General features: G+C 34.5%; 1 protein-coding gene across 1 annotated transcript in view; it reads left to right on the plus strand.

The window, feature by feature from the left end:
* LOC128861884 (protein still life, isoform SIF type 1-like) overlaps window positions 1–14088 on the plus strand; it is a 97708-nt gene extending 83620 nt beyond the window's left edge. The window contains exon 13 of the mRNA XM_054100260.1: window positions 14059–14088. Within this exon, the coding sequence (XP_053956235.1) occupies window positions 14059–14088 (30 nt within the window). The remainder of the gene's footprint in view (window positions 1–14058) is intronic.
* Window positions 14089–16954: the final 2866 nt, after the last annotated feature.

The raw sequence follows: 16954 nt of genomic DNA on the forward strand, positions 1-16954 counted from the left end.
TAACTAGGTATAATGGAAAAAATAGCAAAATACGCATCAAAAATTATATAAAAGAACTGAATCGAAATAGCATTCAAACTTAACATATATATATGCGTGCATGATACGTGTAAATAGTGAGACTAATCATTTTATTTAAAGATATGAGTAGTCCAAAATTGGTTTATTAAAAAAATGTATTCTCTTTCCATTACAAATATGCGTTTCGTGTTTCCAGTATTTTTTTAATAAAAAGTTAATCGGTTAAAAGTTAATCGCGTTACTTTTTTTTACCATTATATTCAATATTTCTTAGGTTGCAACTTCTATATCTCTGTGGATGATAAGCAGACCATTTAATATTTTTCCTCCATTTTTATTGCGTAAATACGTTTTAATTCTTCTGATCAGCGTCGCTTCAAAACATTGTGAGCGTCTATGAATGTTGATGGTTTATGCTCCATAGGTGCATTGGAAAAATGCCTATGAAGTAACGTAATAAATGTCTGTGTTATTCCAGCCCTACAAGGGTGAAACATTAATGGACCATTTAACTTTAAATTGTAGAAAATCTCCTCTGCCACATTGAGATGTCGGCTTCAAAATCTTTATTGGATTCCAGTGCGTCATTTGGTCATTTTGATTGCAAAGTTAAACCATATTTTGCAATGAGTGAGACATTTAGAGAGCAGCTATTCTAAATACTTTTCCAAAAGCAAATGATTATAGATTCTTCGTAGTAGATTTCAGATTCCCCTTCGTGATCACCACTTTTCGTTTGAAGTCCGACTCCCTGGAGCCCCAAACCCCTAGCTGCCGTCCCTGATTAATATCATTTTAAACATCAACAGCTTTTCAGTTTTCTAAAACTACTAAACTAAAACTTGAGTTGTAGAACAAAATAGCTATAGCATCCGAAATTTCAAGTGATACAAACATGTGACGTATAAGGCAATTAGGCTAAATTAATTTTTATTTTTTTTGTGTAAATATTTTATTTACCATCTATCTTAATACAATGATATTCAGCAAATTAGGTCTTATAATCTAATAGCAGCGGCAGTATTTGCACAAATGCAAAACTACATATAAAATTACGATATTTGTTCAAATCTTACATCTTAAATTTCATTTGTACTAATGAGTTGCTTATCTTCATGTAGGAACTTATGTAATATATTTTGTTTTTTATTTAGTGTTGAATAAATAATTTAATTCGGCAAAATTAGAGAAATGGCAAGTCTAAGATATGATTACGCTTCAGTCGTATTGTTTCATTACTTGAGTCTAATAAGCATATAGCATTCGTATTTACATGGTTTGACAGCCGTGCAAGATATCTGTTAGAAAAGTTTGGAATTTCACTCTTTACAAATGGGATATCTAAGTCTTTGTTTATTGTTTCATTTGTGACAAACCAAGGGGCGTTAACAAGAGCACGCAAAGTTTTTGATTAGTAGCGTTGCAGGATTTCTATATTCGATTTGCTAGCAGTTCCCCAAAGCTGTATACCGTAGGTCCATACAGGCTTTAAAATAGCTTTATATAATCTTATTTTGTTTTCTAAACTAAGCTGAAGTTTGCGACCAAGCAGCCAGTGCATTCGCCTGGTTTAAATTATATTATAAATTATATATTAAATTATATTTATAAAAGTGAGCAGTCATATAAGTACATAATTTTCGGGGAAAAATCTATTCAATTCTTGGTGCAAACGTACCATAGAATAAAAAAAAGTGACCAGTTCTTTTACAATCACAACGAAATGAAGCTATCAGTACGTGAAAGTTAGTTTCGGGGAAACCCAAAATCTTTATTAAGAATTAAAGAAGTGATAAATTTGGCCAGCGCACATTTTAGTAAAATTGAATCTGTGCTAGCTATTAATTTTTGGAATCAAACAAACTCGTAGACAATTAGAGTTATAGTCAGTCAGTTATAATCAGGAAGATAGACAGATGGAATTTTAGTCTCACCAGAAAAAATGGGCGCGGTTTTCCTTCGATCTCCATAATAACTATATCGGATCTAAATGAATTAGGGGTATGTGCTCAGTTTTTGTGAGTTTTTTCAAGTTGTTATCGCGATACACGCATTTACTTAAGAGTGGGCGTATACCCACTAATCCGCACTTTGCTCATTTATTTTCTTGAGCTCATCACTTATACAACATTTTATTAACTTTGTTTAATTTAACAGAGTTATCAAATATTGTTTTATTATTTTAAAATTATTACTATATAAAAAATTGCGTGCTTACTCGCCAACTTCGGCCACTTGCAATACCAAACTACTTTCTTCGAGTTATCATACGCACGGACAAACCAACACACGGATGGACAGACATTGCTAAATCGACACGTTTCTTCAATATGAGTATTTTGGTGTCGATTCCTTTATACTACTACATATAACCGTTATGTGAACACAATTATAATACCCTTGTGTACAAGTGTGCGCGGGTATAAAAATGTCATTGCTTTTCGAAATTCGAAAATATGCATCAAAAAGAAGTGAAAAAGTGGAACGACTTCTGGTTATCGCTACTACTGAACAATTAATTGGTGTTTCGCAGTTGTCTGGTAGTTTGGAGTTTGGTAGAAAAGAATTTGGTTTGTTGTTTTGATGCAACTTTGACGAACATGGGCGTAACTAAAGCATCTGTAACGTTATTGAAGAAAAAACAATGAACGGAAATTACTATGCTAATCTTGTAGCCTTCAAATGTGTGTATGCACTTAAACTTTTACAAAAAAGTTTTCCAAAGATTTTTCTGAAAAATAATTAAAAAAGGAAATAATTAGAGATGGCTAGAGAGAATTTTTGGAACTCACTACTGTATGCTTAGAAACAACCGAGAATATAAAATTTTGTGCACCCCGTCCAATTCTTCATGCAGGTTGGATGTTCATGGCATTATATTACTTGAAAATTTATATATTTCATGAGAAATTCACACTGATAGAATATGAAGATAGACAAGGCTCTAAATTCTTCACTACTGTATTATATTTGGATAAAAGTTGTGCCAAGGATAGGTTAGGTTGAACTGATTGACTCGGAGCCACGCATATACCGGTTCGGTTTATAGCGATACTCGATGCAATTTTTAGTGATCCGCACCATGCAGTTTCACTATGTTTCTGTAACAAATTTAAGAAGACCTTTCCAGTCCACTGCTGAGATATCTTCCAACCCATCAAACTGTGGTGCCCCATATATTTTAAACGTGTTTTAAATAACACAGTGCAAAGCATATGCTCAACAGTTTCCCTTGAGCTCTGCTCTCTACATATCCTAGTTCTACAATGTCTTCGTGATCTTATGGCCTTGAATCTAATAGAAATGCACTTTACAATGCGCTACCAACCTTTCTGCTGCTTCCCTGTTCTGAAGAACGATATTGGGCGTTATATAATACTAAACGATGTAATTCCGTTACTGCCTGCCTGACTTTCTAAGAGTATGAAAGTACGAAACAAATTCTAGGCAGTCTTCCTTCCCTTGAGTCATAATTCTGTACTTTCAATACGCTATGAAAACCAGGTATCGTAGAATTAATATTTTTGATGGTAGAATTATGTTTATAAATGGGGCGGCAAAATTAGCATTTAAGATTGCTTGGATTGCTCCTAGGGAATCGCTGCATATAAGGTATCGATGATTATGTTTTCCGGCATATCGGCAGGCAAAGAGGATTACTGTTGCTTTTGCTGAAAAGACTGATAAGTACCGTGGTAGTACTGCAGATAGGATTGTTGAGGTATCGCCCACTATGCTACACCCAATGATATTACTGTTGTTGGATCCATCTGTATGTAGGGCTCTCCACTTTACAAATGATGGGCAGATGTCTTTAAACTCAGCGTCTTAAGATAACTTTGGTATTTATAATGTATTAAAAGTTAGTTTGGGAGCTATGAGATTGGCATACCTTAAGCCCAAAAGTCTAGTACATTTTTCTTAATTCCTTGTAAAGACTCTGGTGGCTCTTTGCGCTACTCCCTTGTCGGTGAAGAAATCTGAAGGAGAGTGTGATTTCATTGGCGGTACTTTATCCAAAAATTTACTTGTCACCTTATACTATGTATAATTGAGTTTTTAAATGGAAAAAAGAGAAGCTTAGTTGCGTCAACACTAACAGATTTAAACACCACTGCGTCACAACCTAACTAAAACTAGAACTATCGATATTGTATCGTCAATATCACATTTGATAATTGTCAGCACTCTACTGTTGATAACAACTTTTTTTTTACTTTACTAGTGCAAAAATGCTGCATTTGGATTACAGCAAAGATTTCACATATGATCTCATCATATGGATGATATGCATTCTATGGTTTCAATCGATTTACATTAATATCAAATCGAGATATATATTTGATGTGGGATATGTCGGACATATTCATGTGATTAGATCTATGATGGCCTTGTATACAAGATTTCACTTAATTTAGCTACTTGCTTCCAGCCAAATTTGACTGGATTTCTGAGTTCCAAAAGTTTACACAATCGCTAAAATGACATCTGATATTGCAATTAAATTTAAATAACTATAACAAATATGGAAAATTAAAAATGTGATTGTTATCAACTTTTTGTCTAAACTATGCTTTCCAGGTAAAGAATGCGAATATTATTAGATTTATAATCTTCAAACCAAATATCTTGTAAGTAGCATTTTCTCTTTTTATATGCCCTTGACGATTTGTTTTATTGAATTTAGTAATTTCAATTTTATATTGGCGACACCTTTAAGACTTTCAGATCAGTATTCGTTTATTTTGACTCAATTTCAATCCGCCATTTTGAATTTTCCAATTCTAATCTCAGGTTAGAGTTTAAGGATCCTATAGGGTTTTTCAGTAAGAGCGCTTCAACTTTTGAACTTTTTTGAATAAAACACAAACGGTTTGACTTTTTTAAGTAATTTTTTTTTTATTATCGAGTTTGAACATATACATTTAAGTATGAAATTCGATTTCTTTTGTTCAATATTGGCTCTGAGCTCACAAATCGTCGCCGGCTTGTTACTGTAGACCAATGACTTCACATAACCCCAAAACGGGACGGCTTGTTAAATGGACCGTAAAATGGCCGTAATGCCCTTAAAGTAGCAGCAACAGAACGATTATTTGCATAAAAAATTTGCACGATTTGCAATCGTTGCTCAAGTGTGTAGCGTTCCATGATGAAATGTATACTAATGAAGTTTACAAATGACAAGCGAAAAATAAAAAATATTGCGTCGTTCGCCCTCTCTATCGGAAAAAAGTTGAAGCGCACCTATTGAACAACCCTATATAAACTAATGAAATCGAAGCATCAAAAATATTTGGAAATTGAAGAAAGTCATATGTTTTTCTGTGGAGTTTTACTTGCTACATATACTATAGTACGTATGTATGCAGTAAGTAAGTATGTATTAGAGGTGGCTAAGAATTTTGCTAGTCTAAGTTACTTAATCAATACAAACGCTATTTTTATTTCTTTAGTTTTTGGATACTACTGCAAAAAAATATTCTTTATATTTAGTTCTTTTCAAAATAGTTTTCTAACACATGGGCTGAAAAGTATCTGGCTAAACAAAGAAAACAGGTTTTTTATTCAAAATTGACTGTATGTATTGATTAACGTAATTTCTATCAAAAACAACGTAATCATTCCAGCGCCGCTCTAATATTTCAATGCCACTTTTGTAGAACGATTTATCTTTTGCCTCAAAATAGGCCTTGGTTGCAGCGATAACCTCTTCTTTCGAGCGAAATTTCTTACCGGCGAGCTTTTTATTTTAGATCTGCGAACAGTCAGCAGTCACGCCAAATCAGGTAAATACGATAGATGTGGTAACACTTCGAAGTTCAATTCCTGTAGTTTTGCCATTATTTTGATAGACTTGTGTTCTTGGTTAGCAGTGAACAAACGCGGCACACACTTTGAACAGAGATTTATGATAGTCAAATACACTTGCAATACAAGGCCAACCCCTTCTTGTGATATCTTTACGATGTTAGCTAACTCACGCAACTTCACTGTTCATCAAATCATCGATCATTCAAACCGATTTTGTGGATTTTTTTGTTGTTTGCTGCTGTTACCGCTTCATTTGGACGTCCACTACGTTGTGCATTATCGGTGTCTCCATGACCACGTTTAAAGTCAGCAAACCATCGTTTTATTATTGTTTCTCACGGTGCGGAGTCGCCATAAGACTGTTCAAGCCATTACTTCGCTTGAACGGTATTTTTCCCATCAAGAAGCAGTGTAAAATTAAAACACGGAATTCTTTTTGATCCATTGTTTTGAAAATATAATACAATAACTCACGAACTAATAAACAGGATATCATGAAATTTTAACAGCTGCCTTTTTAATGTTAGTACGAACTGAAAAAGGGGTAAATGCAATAAAACTAGTATCATCAATGTGTTAGGCTTGGGACTTTTCAACCCATGTGTTACGGCCGCCTCACTGACGTCCGAATATCTATCTCCACTTAACTACTGCTATCTGTCACAAGTTGATTATTCGATAAGCCGGCACTAGATATTCGACTTTTGAAACGTTTGCTCACACATGAAGCAGCAGAAGAAACAAAACATTTTTTCAAAAATTTTTGGTGACGCATTTTTAACGAAGAATTTATTCACAGCGAAATTGCGAAAATCTACAATTTTCCTTCACTCAGTATTATAGCTTGTTCCAGAGAACTGTAAATGAATCATATAAAAAAGGGGATATTATTTATATTAACAATAAGTCACGCAATTAGTCTTATCAGTAACGAGATGGTGAGCCATCGCTGGGTATCGTCGGTCGTTGTTAGCATTTACAGTCGTCCCTCGTCTGCATATGCCAACATAATTAACTAGTAAACAGCAGAAAATACCGGAGATTTCATTTCAAATAAATGGAAACCCGCCTGCTTTCAACACATATGCATGAGTATGTATAGGTACATATATAGGTATTCCGGCTTATTCAGGTACATGCACACCTACCTATCTACCACTGTATGTTTCTGCTATACAGTTGTGCATGTGAGTATATATCGAAAATACTAATATACAAAAATAATAAATAAACACGAACCTGCATTAGCAGCGTAGCCTGCAATTTTAGTTTTCGCCACGCCGACTCGCAGATAATTTTTGCCTGGCGCCTTGCACTACAATACCTGCTCACTGCACAGGAACAAACCATTCGTACACAAGTAACAATGTTGACGTTGTTCTGTTTTGTAGGATGCTCTGGCGCCGTGTTGCGGTTTTGTTGCCTGCCCACATAACTACAACTACACCTGAAAAAAGCTATGCAAGCTAGAGGCTTTCTATATTATGTATGTATATGAGTTTACATACATTCATGTCTGTACATCTGTCTGTTGTCTCTCTCGGTGGTCTTTTAGTTGTTATCTGTTAGCTGTTGTTTTTTGTATTGTTTTTTATTCGTAGTGCATGTTGGTATGCGTGAGCACTCATTTGTTGAGATCGTAACTTATGCGAGAATCAGCATTTGCCAACAATGATGGGAAAGCGACATAATAACGAACGTTGCAAGCAGCCCACAGTGATGGTATATATGTATACATATATACATATAAACACATCCATATATATTTCTATACATACATTCGTAGGTTTAATTGAAAATCATCTGCGTGTTTAAATAGCTGGTTGGTAAAAATGTTGCTTGGGAATACATTGGTAAAACTAAAATTTAATTTTTTTTTGCATTTTTCCTGCTCGCAAAACAGTTTGAAAAATATTCAATATTATATGTGTATGTACATTAAGTGCTCAATTTCATATTGATACGACCTAAATTAGGAACTGAGCAACCAATCGTGCTTTTCATTGAACTAAAGTGTTGCACCTCTAATTAATAAAGGCGTTTAACTCATTTGCCGATAGTAAAACTTAAATTGCAGCTTAATTTGTGTGATATGTATGGTTAGAAATATTTCAAACTGGGCTTACAAGGAATTCAATAATTTTTATTAACTGAAATGATGTGAAAGAATTGATAGAGGGTATTTCTAGCATAGTGAATAATTCCTAGGCCGTAACTTCTTTTAATGTAATCTTTGACACGTGTAAAGCGGACAGATATACAATTTTGTATGATAGAACGACGCGTTAAAATTATTGAAAATGGTCGATCTTTAAGAAGACCATTTCGCAAAATTCGTGATTTGTTTGATAGAAATAGTTGTCCGAATGAGTCGACAATTCAAAAATTGGTGAAAATATTTCAAAAAAATGGTTCCATGGAGAATGGAAAAAACCAAAAACGGGACGTTCTATTGAGAATATTGCTGCTGTAGCGAAACATTTGCTGAAAAACCTTTTTAGCGTCGTTATCTCGACGTTTTTGACTACTTCGTCCGTGGTCCGCTCTTGAATAAGACTCTCTCCGACCAGCTCAGCGAGCGACATGTCAATCACCTCCTACTTACTATCTACCATATAACAGGAACCTTACCTATTGTCTCATTTAATTTTCCACTTGCTACTCAGTTGTAATCACAATGCCCTGCCATTTATAAAATATATACTTGCCGGGCTCTTTGAAAATACAAATTTGGTTAGGCAAGTCTGTATTTTCGAAATTACTTTTCATTTTCATTTAATCGATAGTATATTTCGTTCCACTACCAGTATTTATTATAATATAAATAATATGATTGTTAACGTCATGGACTAAAACGGGGCTTTATATTATTTAGAAGTCAAAGGAAATTCGGCGTAATTTCACGAGTCAACATGGAAGTGCTTTCTTTTTATTGTACGACTATCAATGAAGTGAACTGCGCATTACCTGAGGTATCGACACTCATCAGCAATATTTTTAGCATAACACAATAAGAGGGAGAATACCTGGTTCAAAGCTTAGTCTGATCACTCAAAAGATTCTATAGTTGTCGAAGTTTTAGAATCCAAAAGTGTTCCTAGGTTTTAAGATCTATTAAGCAGACTTGTTCTCATTGTTTTTTTTCTTTTTGCCTATGTATGTATTATATCATGATCAGATATACAAATATTTAAGTAGACACTATCATTTAAAGTTTCTCTCCAACCAGGTAACTTGTTCAGTGTCACAGTATCATAATTCTGATAAAATATTTGCTGCGAAGCAGTTCAATATACAAGTAGTGAAACGAACGAAGAAAGAACTGAAACTTAATACAGCGCACGCTCGATAACGTGAACTAATTCAAACAAAGGTAGTTCACGTTAACAAAAGTGTTCACGTTTTGGAATGCCCAAAAAGACTAAGTAAAAATATTTTTTCACATTGAAATTCATATTTTATAATTGGTTTAATTGAAAATTAAGTCATACGATGGTTTTATTTAAGAAAATCAGTCATATTTTTTTGTATCTTCTGTTTTGCTAAAACCTGAAGCACAGCATTCTCCCTTAACCGTCTTAGCACATTCATATCATTTGAAAATTTCAACTGCTTCAGTCCGCTTAATTTTCTCCAGTTGCTCTGATAAGCTGTCATCATCGGATTCGTCCTCTTGTTGAAGATCGTCATCTGCATTGCCCTCCTCAATATCTTCGTTCCATTCATGAATGGCTCATAACGTGAATTCAATCTGAAATTTTTAATAAAAAAAAGCATATATCTTTGAGCATATCTGCGAACACGAACGAACCTCAGGATTTAAACTACTAAGGAGATCGACGAAGTTGCTCATAAAGGTGCGAAGTTCAGCTTCCTATTTTTCTTTATCTTCGGAATTATCATTGTTTACCGCAAAATTTAAAATACTGTTCCAGCACTTAGCTAATGTTGCTTCACCAACACGAAACCAAGCCGCATCCAAAAGATTTATAGCTGTTTTTAAGTTAATTTTTTTCAACGACTCGAGAAAATTAGATTTTGTCGCTGCTATTGAAGCTAGAAAGCTGTTTCTGTAATGCAACTTAATGATTTTTTTATTGCATTCTGATCCATCGGTTGAATGAGGGGAGTAACGTTTGGTGGCATAAACATTGCCAAAATTTGCCCATTCTCCGTTGTCAGTTCAGCTTCATTTGGGTGAGAAGGAGCGTTGTCGATTAGGAGGAGAGCTTTTTTTGGTAAGGCTTTCTCCTTTAAAAACGATGTAATCTTAAAAAACCACCAGTTAACTTTAAAAATCTTACCAAACTTAAAAGGAATATTCAGCTGTGGAAGCCGCCATGGCTTGAAAATAGCCGCCGTTATCCATCGGCGGATTTCGAGTTCTTATAGCCGGTGGGAAACTGAAAGTTTTTAAAGCAGCGTGAATTCTTCGCCTTTCCAATTACCAAAAGCTTAAGCTTGTGGGATCCAGTGGCGTTTGAACAGCATAAAAACGTGACTCGCTGCTTCTCAGACTTTACCCCTGGGGCTTTCTTCTCCAAACGTTATGCGTACGTTTTCTCTGGCAAAAGTCTCCAGAATAACCCCGACTCATCAGCATTATATAACTTATCGTTGCACAACTCCAGTTCGGCCATTTTAGCTTTAAGTTTTTCTTTAAACGGATCCACTGGCTGAGGTTGCGAAGCCAGTTTTTCGCCTGATATTTTAAGAAGACGAATACCGTACCTCTTCTTGAATTCTTGGAGCCATCCATCACTAGCGAAAAAGTTTGCTTCATTTTCTTTAAATTTTGCATGCGGTGTTTTTGCCTTTTCTTTCAACATTAGACCACTTACTGGCCAGTTTTTATCTCGCATTCGGATAAACCAAATATAAAGAGCTCTCTCCATTTTGGGCAACTCTGAAGAACGCAGTGTTTTTCTATTTCCAGGTCCGCAATGCGTGTTGTTTACGCTTTTTAAAATCACTTGCTTTTTCGTTTTATTGTTACAAATTGTTGATTTAGCAAAATTTTATTATATTTGTTTGCTAAAATCGTCACAGATGAGCCTTTTTTTAAAAAGCCGAGAATTTTGGCCTTTTTTTTTAATGTCAAGCACACGGGTTTATTAGAACTCATTTTCACCAGAAAACGTAACGAAACACTCTTTGCAAAACCAAAACCGCGACTGAAATATTTTACTCCTTACATGCCTATTTTATAATTAGGGGACTCTCCAATTTCAGAATTACTTGATAAAACTACATTACATTGATAAACTACATTCAAATAATTGTAACGTTTATTGTTCATGTTATATAGCTTTTTGGGTTCGTTCTGTTTTAGAGTAGTCAATGCACAAAAATGTCACAAAAAATGTTGCCGTTTTGGGGTGTTCACGCTTTACAGCGTTCACGTTATCGAGCGTGCGCTGTATGTGCAGATAATTATTTTTATTACATTCTTTTTACAACCAAAGTACCAAAAATTTGGTTGATATAATTTCCTTAGGCGACGGTCACGAAATGTACAGAATGGAAGTAGCTCTTTAAGAGACAGTTCTCATTTTTGGCAGCAACATTTTTTAGTACTAACAAAATTAAAATTAAATAAACTACATTCAAGCAGACATTTCAGTGCAGTTGCATGCCTAACCTTGACTCTAAGCGTCTCGCGTGCCACCCACATAATTATGCATATGTATGTGGGTATATACGATACATAACCACTAAGCCTTATTTATTGCCTCTTCATGCAGATATCATCAAAGTACTTGATGATTCTTATGAAATATGTGAGCTCAAGGACACATTAATATAAAATAGTAGTAACAAGTATTTTAGTGGTTTGCTGCCTATGCCTAGTGATTCTGCTTTCAGTGACAGATAGTTTGACGTCGACTACTTACTGCTATAGCAGATCGCTTATAAAACAATAAAAGAGGGTTATCAATATTAATAAAATATGATTTCTATTAAGCAGTGAAAAAAATTAAATTACTTTAACAAATATGATAAACACTCTTTTAAATCAGATTAAATGTAAATCAAACCAACTACCTTATTTGCCAATTGCAGTAATTACAATATATGCCAGATTTTTTAGAGAGGCGCAACGCGTACTTGCTAAAAGAATTATGAGTAAAACCAAAAAAATAAATTTAAAGCAAAAGTGTGAAAGTGAAATTGAAGTGTATTGTAATAAAATTTATGAAGAATTTACCTCGACCGATTTTTATAAGTAAATGAATGGCTAGTGCAATACATAAACTCTAATCTCGCAATTGCTTATCTGAAGACAAGAATTGACAATGTTTTGCATATTTGCAAATTCAAACAGAGAGTTAAATAAATAATAATCTCATTGAATGAGAGCCGACAACAACACTTCAAATGCCTTAATGAGTGACAAAAAGAGCAAAATCATTTCTAAAGTTGCATTAATTGAAAGGTTAAATTATAATTAAGTTGCATGCCACTTGACTATGCAAATTAGTGAAGGGCGTGAAAAAGTGTGAGAACAGAAACGGCAGCACGGGCAATATGAGGGCATGTACTTGTATGCAGCTGATACACATCAAAACGAATGAGCGTATTTTTATATTTGTAACTGAGTTGGTGTTAGCACAAGTGAGTGCAAGACATGGAATGCACTTAATTTCAAATAAAATAAAAACCAAATAAATATAAACATTTCATAAATACATAAAATAAATTAAAAACCTACAGCATCTCTTCGTTCTAGATAATTGTGGTAATTTGCAGGTAACTTATATTTAGTTCCTGCCTATTTTTTAGAATATGTGTGCGTGTCACAAACATTATTTTGGTCTTCATATTTAAATGTAGAAAGACATTTCTTCGGGCGTAATAAAATTTTCAAAAAAACGTAGAACAAATTCTGTTCGAAAAGCACCCGAAGTTTTTAAATAATGCGTACATAATTCAATTATTCAGTAATATTTATTTTATTCCCTTCGTACTAATAATCTCTATACAAACCAATACACATACACATTTCAGCATTTCTTCAATTCATCAGAACACTTTTTAATGGCTAATTTTAAAATCGTCTTCAGCTCCTTCTACGAATTCTCTTTTGAAGTTATAAATTTAGTCGTGGGGACGTATACGAGGTTACTGCTGGTACTGAGTGTGCGAATTATGAGAGTTGTAGCCTCTGATCGAGTTGATGGATTATCTGACGTGCTGTCCTGTTTCGGCAGCCTATAGTTTATTTTGTTCCCCCGAATCCACAGTAAAATGAGAATCCAACGTTTTACGACGCATTAAGAAGTGGTTTTTGTGTCTAGAAATTACATTTTTTCTTACTGGACAAAGTGTGTCGCATACCGGTTCAAACGCATGCAAAGTGCAAAGAATGTCATGGACAAACTTTTGAGAAACAATAGAGAATTTCGATTACAAATATTTAATTTTACTCATGTGTCTTAAAACTTAAGTAGCAGCCCTCAAAATGCTGTTTTTAATCAAACTAGTGAGTACAAGTTGTTGAGCACAACTCAGGCCTCTTGCATTCTCTTAAGCGTTGCTATACGCTCGCACAGCACGATGTACAGATTGCAAAGATATAGCCAACATCAAACACAATCTCAATAATTTTGCGATCACCAAAAAAAAAAAATATCTGGACCGACCTCCATGTATATTAAACTAGTCTTATAATACCTTCTACTCAAATATGAACAAGACGTTATCAATAAAACGGTCCGCGGATGACATATGGCAAAAATAAATTTTTTGTTTTTTGGTAGGACTGTTATAAGCTTGCATGGCAAATTTCATCGTGATATGTCAGTTTGTTTTCTGTGCTACTGTAAACAAGTCAAGCTCGAGTGCTCCATCAACTTTCATGTGCTCTTCGGTCTCATTTTAAAGCAAATAATATTGGAGGACCTTATCGAATTATAAGCTTTGAGCTAATAAATACAACTATTTTGGTCAGCTGTTCCAAGCATAACACACGCTGATCATACAATTGAAATATTCTTTTAGCGGCTTCTTTATTTCTTTCAATGTGGTTGATTAGTATTGGAGATTTATGAAGTGCATTTTTTACTTGTGCCTGGCATAATTCTGCGATAAAAGTGTCTTTTAACTACTAATAGTTAGATAATATATGTACGTACATACTGTCAGATATTTTATATAAGTATTTATAAGAGATACGTGTGAATATTATATAAATTATGTTTTTATATTTTTTTTTCTTTCCAGGTATGTAATACACAACGTTTTGATTACTAGATAAGCTCTTCAAACAGGTGTGTAAAATTATTAAATAAAAATTGTTATCGTATGACCTGCACTTAAAGATGCAAATGCAATCTAAACCTTAAGCATTTTTTTCTTGTATAGTATACATATTAGGGCGGATCGATTTAAAAATCGCTCATTGCTCTGTGAAAATCGTATTCTAGGGATCAAAATAAGAAACTTTGCCGAAGGAACCATACCTCTAAAACGAATTCTGATGTTCCCCAATTTGGGTAGAACGAAAAATCCCACTTTGACCCATTTAGAGTGCTCCAATCGAGTCCAAATGTATGACCGACCCCCATTAATTTTGGACGTCCGATCCACCCATGCCAGTGGCACACCCCCTGGAACTCCCCTGGGGGGTTCCCCATACAATCATTTCAAAATATCACCATTTTTGGGCTTTACATGAGAAAAGAAACTAAAAAGTTCGAGCCAAATTGGGGAGCATCAGAATTCGTTTTAGAGGTATGGTTCCTTCGGCAAAGTTTCTTATTTTGATCTCTAGAATATGATTTTCACAGAGCAATGGGCGATTTTTTTGCCTCCCCACAAATCGATCCGGCCTAATACATATATTTCAATTCTAATCAGTATTGCATTCGCTCTGAGTTTACCCATTTTTGAAGACCAATAACCACAACGTGGCTTCTGTCAGAGGTGAGCATTTTATTAAAATATTAAAGAATTAATAAATGTCTTATGACTCACTTGGTTTTTAGACCTTAATCCATATTCGGCCGTTACCAGAAATAAACTAATTTTTTTCTTTTCCGTTTAGAGGATGATTAAAAAACTTTAATCAAGGAAAAAAAAATTAATTCGTCTAGTCATTTTCTTGACTATAAACTGGTCGGCCAAAAATCGGCCAACAAATGAAATTCGTCAAACTCAGAAACTATCTTTTTATTTTAAATTTTGGAGCTCTAATTATGCACGTTTACTTAAAAGAAGTGCATTTATTGATATAATTTGATGATTATTAACTAATATATTGATACAATGCCAGTTTAGAAATTTTCCTGACATTCATCAATAAATTTAGTAATTAAATAAATGTTACACATTTTCCAAGTGAAAATAGTATCTTTCTTGCATAAAGTTCTGCGTCGATTTTTATTTTCAAACTTCTCATCACGGGGTGTTGCCTTTCTTTAATCCGATGGAGGTTCGGTGGAAGTTATGAGCCTCCATCTTCATTTTCATATATATTCTCTTCTCTACCCTCATTTTCGTAAGTCCACAACTGGACTTCAGAGCTTCAGAATTTTTGAGAGTGGTTTTGTCTTTTGGATCTTCCATTCACCATTATCCAAGGCTTTACCAAACGAATTTATCCATATTGGCCACCACTATCTTTCCTGCTGTACATATTCGATAGTTGGCCACCGCACTATCATACAGGCCCACAGCGCTCATATCGAGATCCTTGAAGATGGTCCCTTTACTTTGGGTCCCTTACTCTGAGTGGTGGTGGAGGTGGAGGTGTTGTCTGACTGACACAGCCCAGACCCCTTTAGCACAAAAGATGCTTTTTGGATACGCCACTTTTTTAACCAATGTGTTTTTATTAGTCGAACCATTTTGATTTTGATTATTTTCTTTCCTAAAATTTTTTTCAAGTTAACCATCCAGAATTTCTCCAGCATTCCATGTCGTAGAGCAGCCAGACTTTGCCACTCACAGATAGTGAAAGACGGTTTCTTTAGATTATTCTTGGTTGCAGGTTCTTCAACTATCATTGCACGGCCACTCCATCCTCGTGCTATGGTCCCGCAAAAAGCCAGTGGACGGTAATTGTTCACGTAATTCTGAATATGCCTGCTAGTAGATTTCTTAACAACTCGCCAGTTTTGGATTTGTTGAAATTGGATCACGTTTGTTTAATTATTTTGTAAGTATCTTTATTAGTTCGTCTGTCAACGGCCTGCTTCTGGAATGCGAGAAGATCTCCCATTGTGGAGTTATTGACGTTTATGGAGTTATTAGTGTTTATTATTAACAACAGCATTACCGTTCTATTGCACTATCAATTTTTCTTGCATATTACCAAGTAATTTTCTCTTTTGAAATTTCGTAATCTCGTTCAGTAGGTGCAATATATAAGAAGAAGGGAAGAAAAAAATAGTAATAGTAATAGGCAAACGCGATCAGATGTGTAACCAAGCAATTCTAAATCAGTTTGGGCGAAAATACTGATATTCTTACCGCGAACGGTTTCTGAGCTGCCATATATGGGAATCCAAAAAAGAAAAAAATATATCCACTTTATGAGCGTAAACATTACTTCCAAGAATGTCGGCTAATGTATGGATTCATCAATTCATCTACAGGTAAAATATGCCTGAAAGCTCTCAAATGCATATATTTTTTTATTGAAATCATAAGATCCGTTCGAGTTTGAACAAATATATCTGCTGTATTTATATAAATTCGCATCATCAAAGAGTTGTAAAAACCAATAATTGTTTTGAACGGATTACTACTCATCACTTGTTTTACTACTGAGACTCCCACGTCGGGTCGAACATCCCAATAATGGTATGTGGTAAGGTAAGAAACTTCGATGTGTACAAAATACCTATAAATACTTCTTTTATAAATATATACCTCCTTCAATCTCTCTGGTGTGGCTCTTGATCCTATTTTGTGCGTTTTTTCCACAATAAGATGCCTTTCTTTACATTTCTCATAATTTTCCTGCCTCCTGCCCAAAAATAAAATCTTACTTAAAATGTGTTGTCCTACTAGACAGTTTCTGACCCGTGGCCCATCTTTCCACTATTAATCACCAAAAAGGGCGTGCAATTAAATTTTAGAAGGCTTTTAATAATGAAATGGATTTTATTTGACT

This window comes from Anastrepha ludens, chromosome 4 (genome assembly GCF_028408465.1).
Source record: "Anastrepha ludens isolate Willacy chromosome 4, idAnaLude1.1, whole genome shotgun sequence".
Classification (NCBI taxonomy): Eukaryota; Metazoa; Arthropoda; class Insecta; order Diptera; family Tephritidae; genus Anastrepha; species Anastrepha ludens.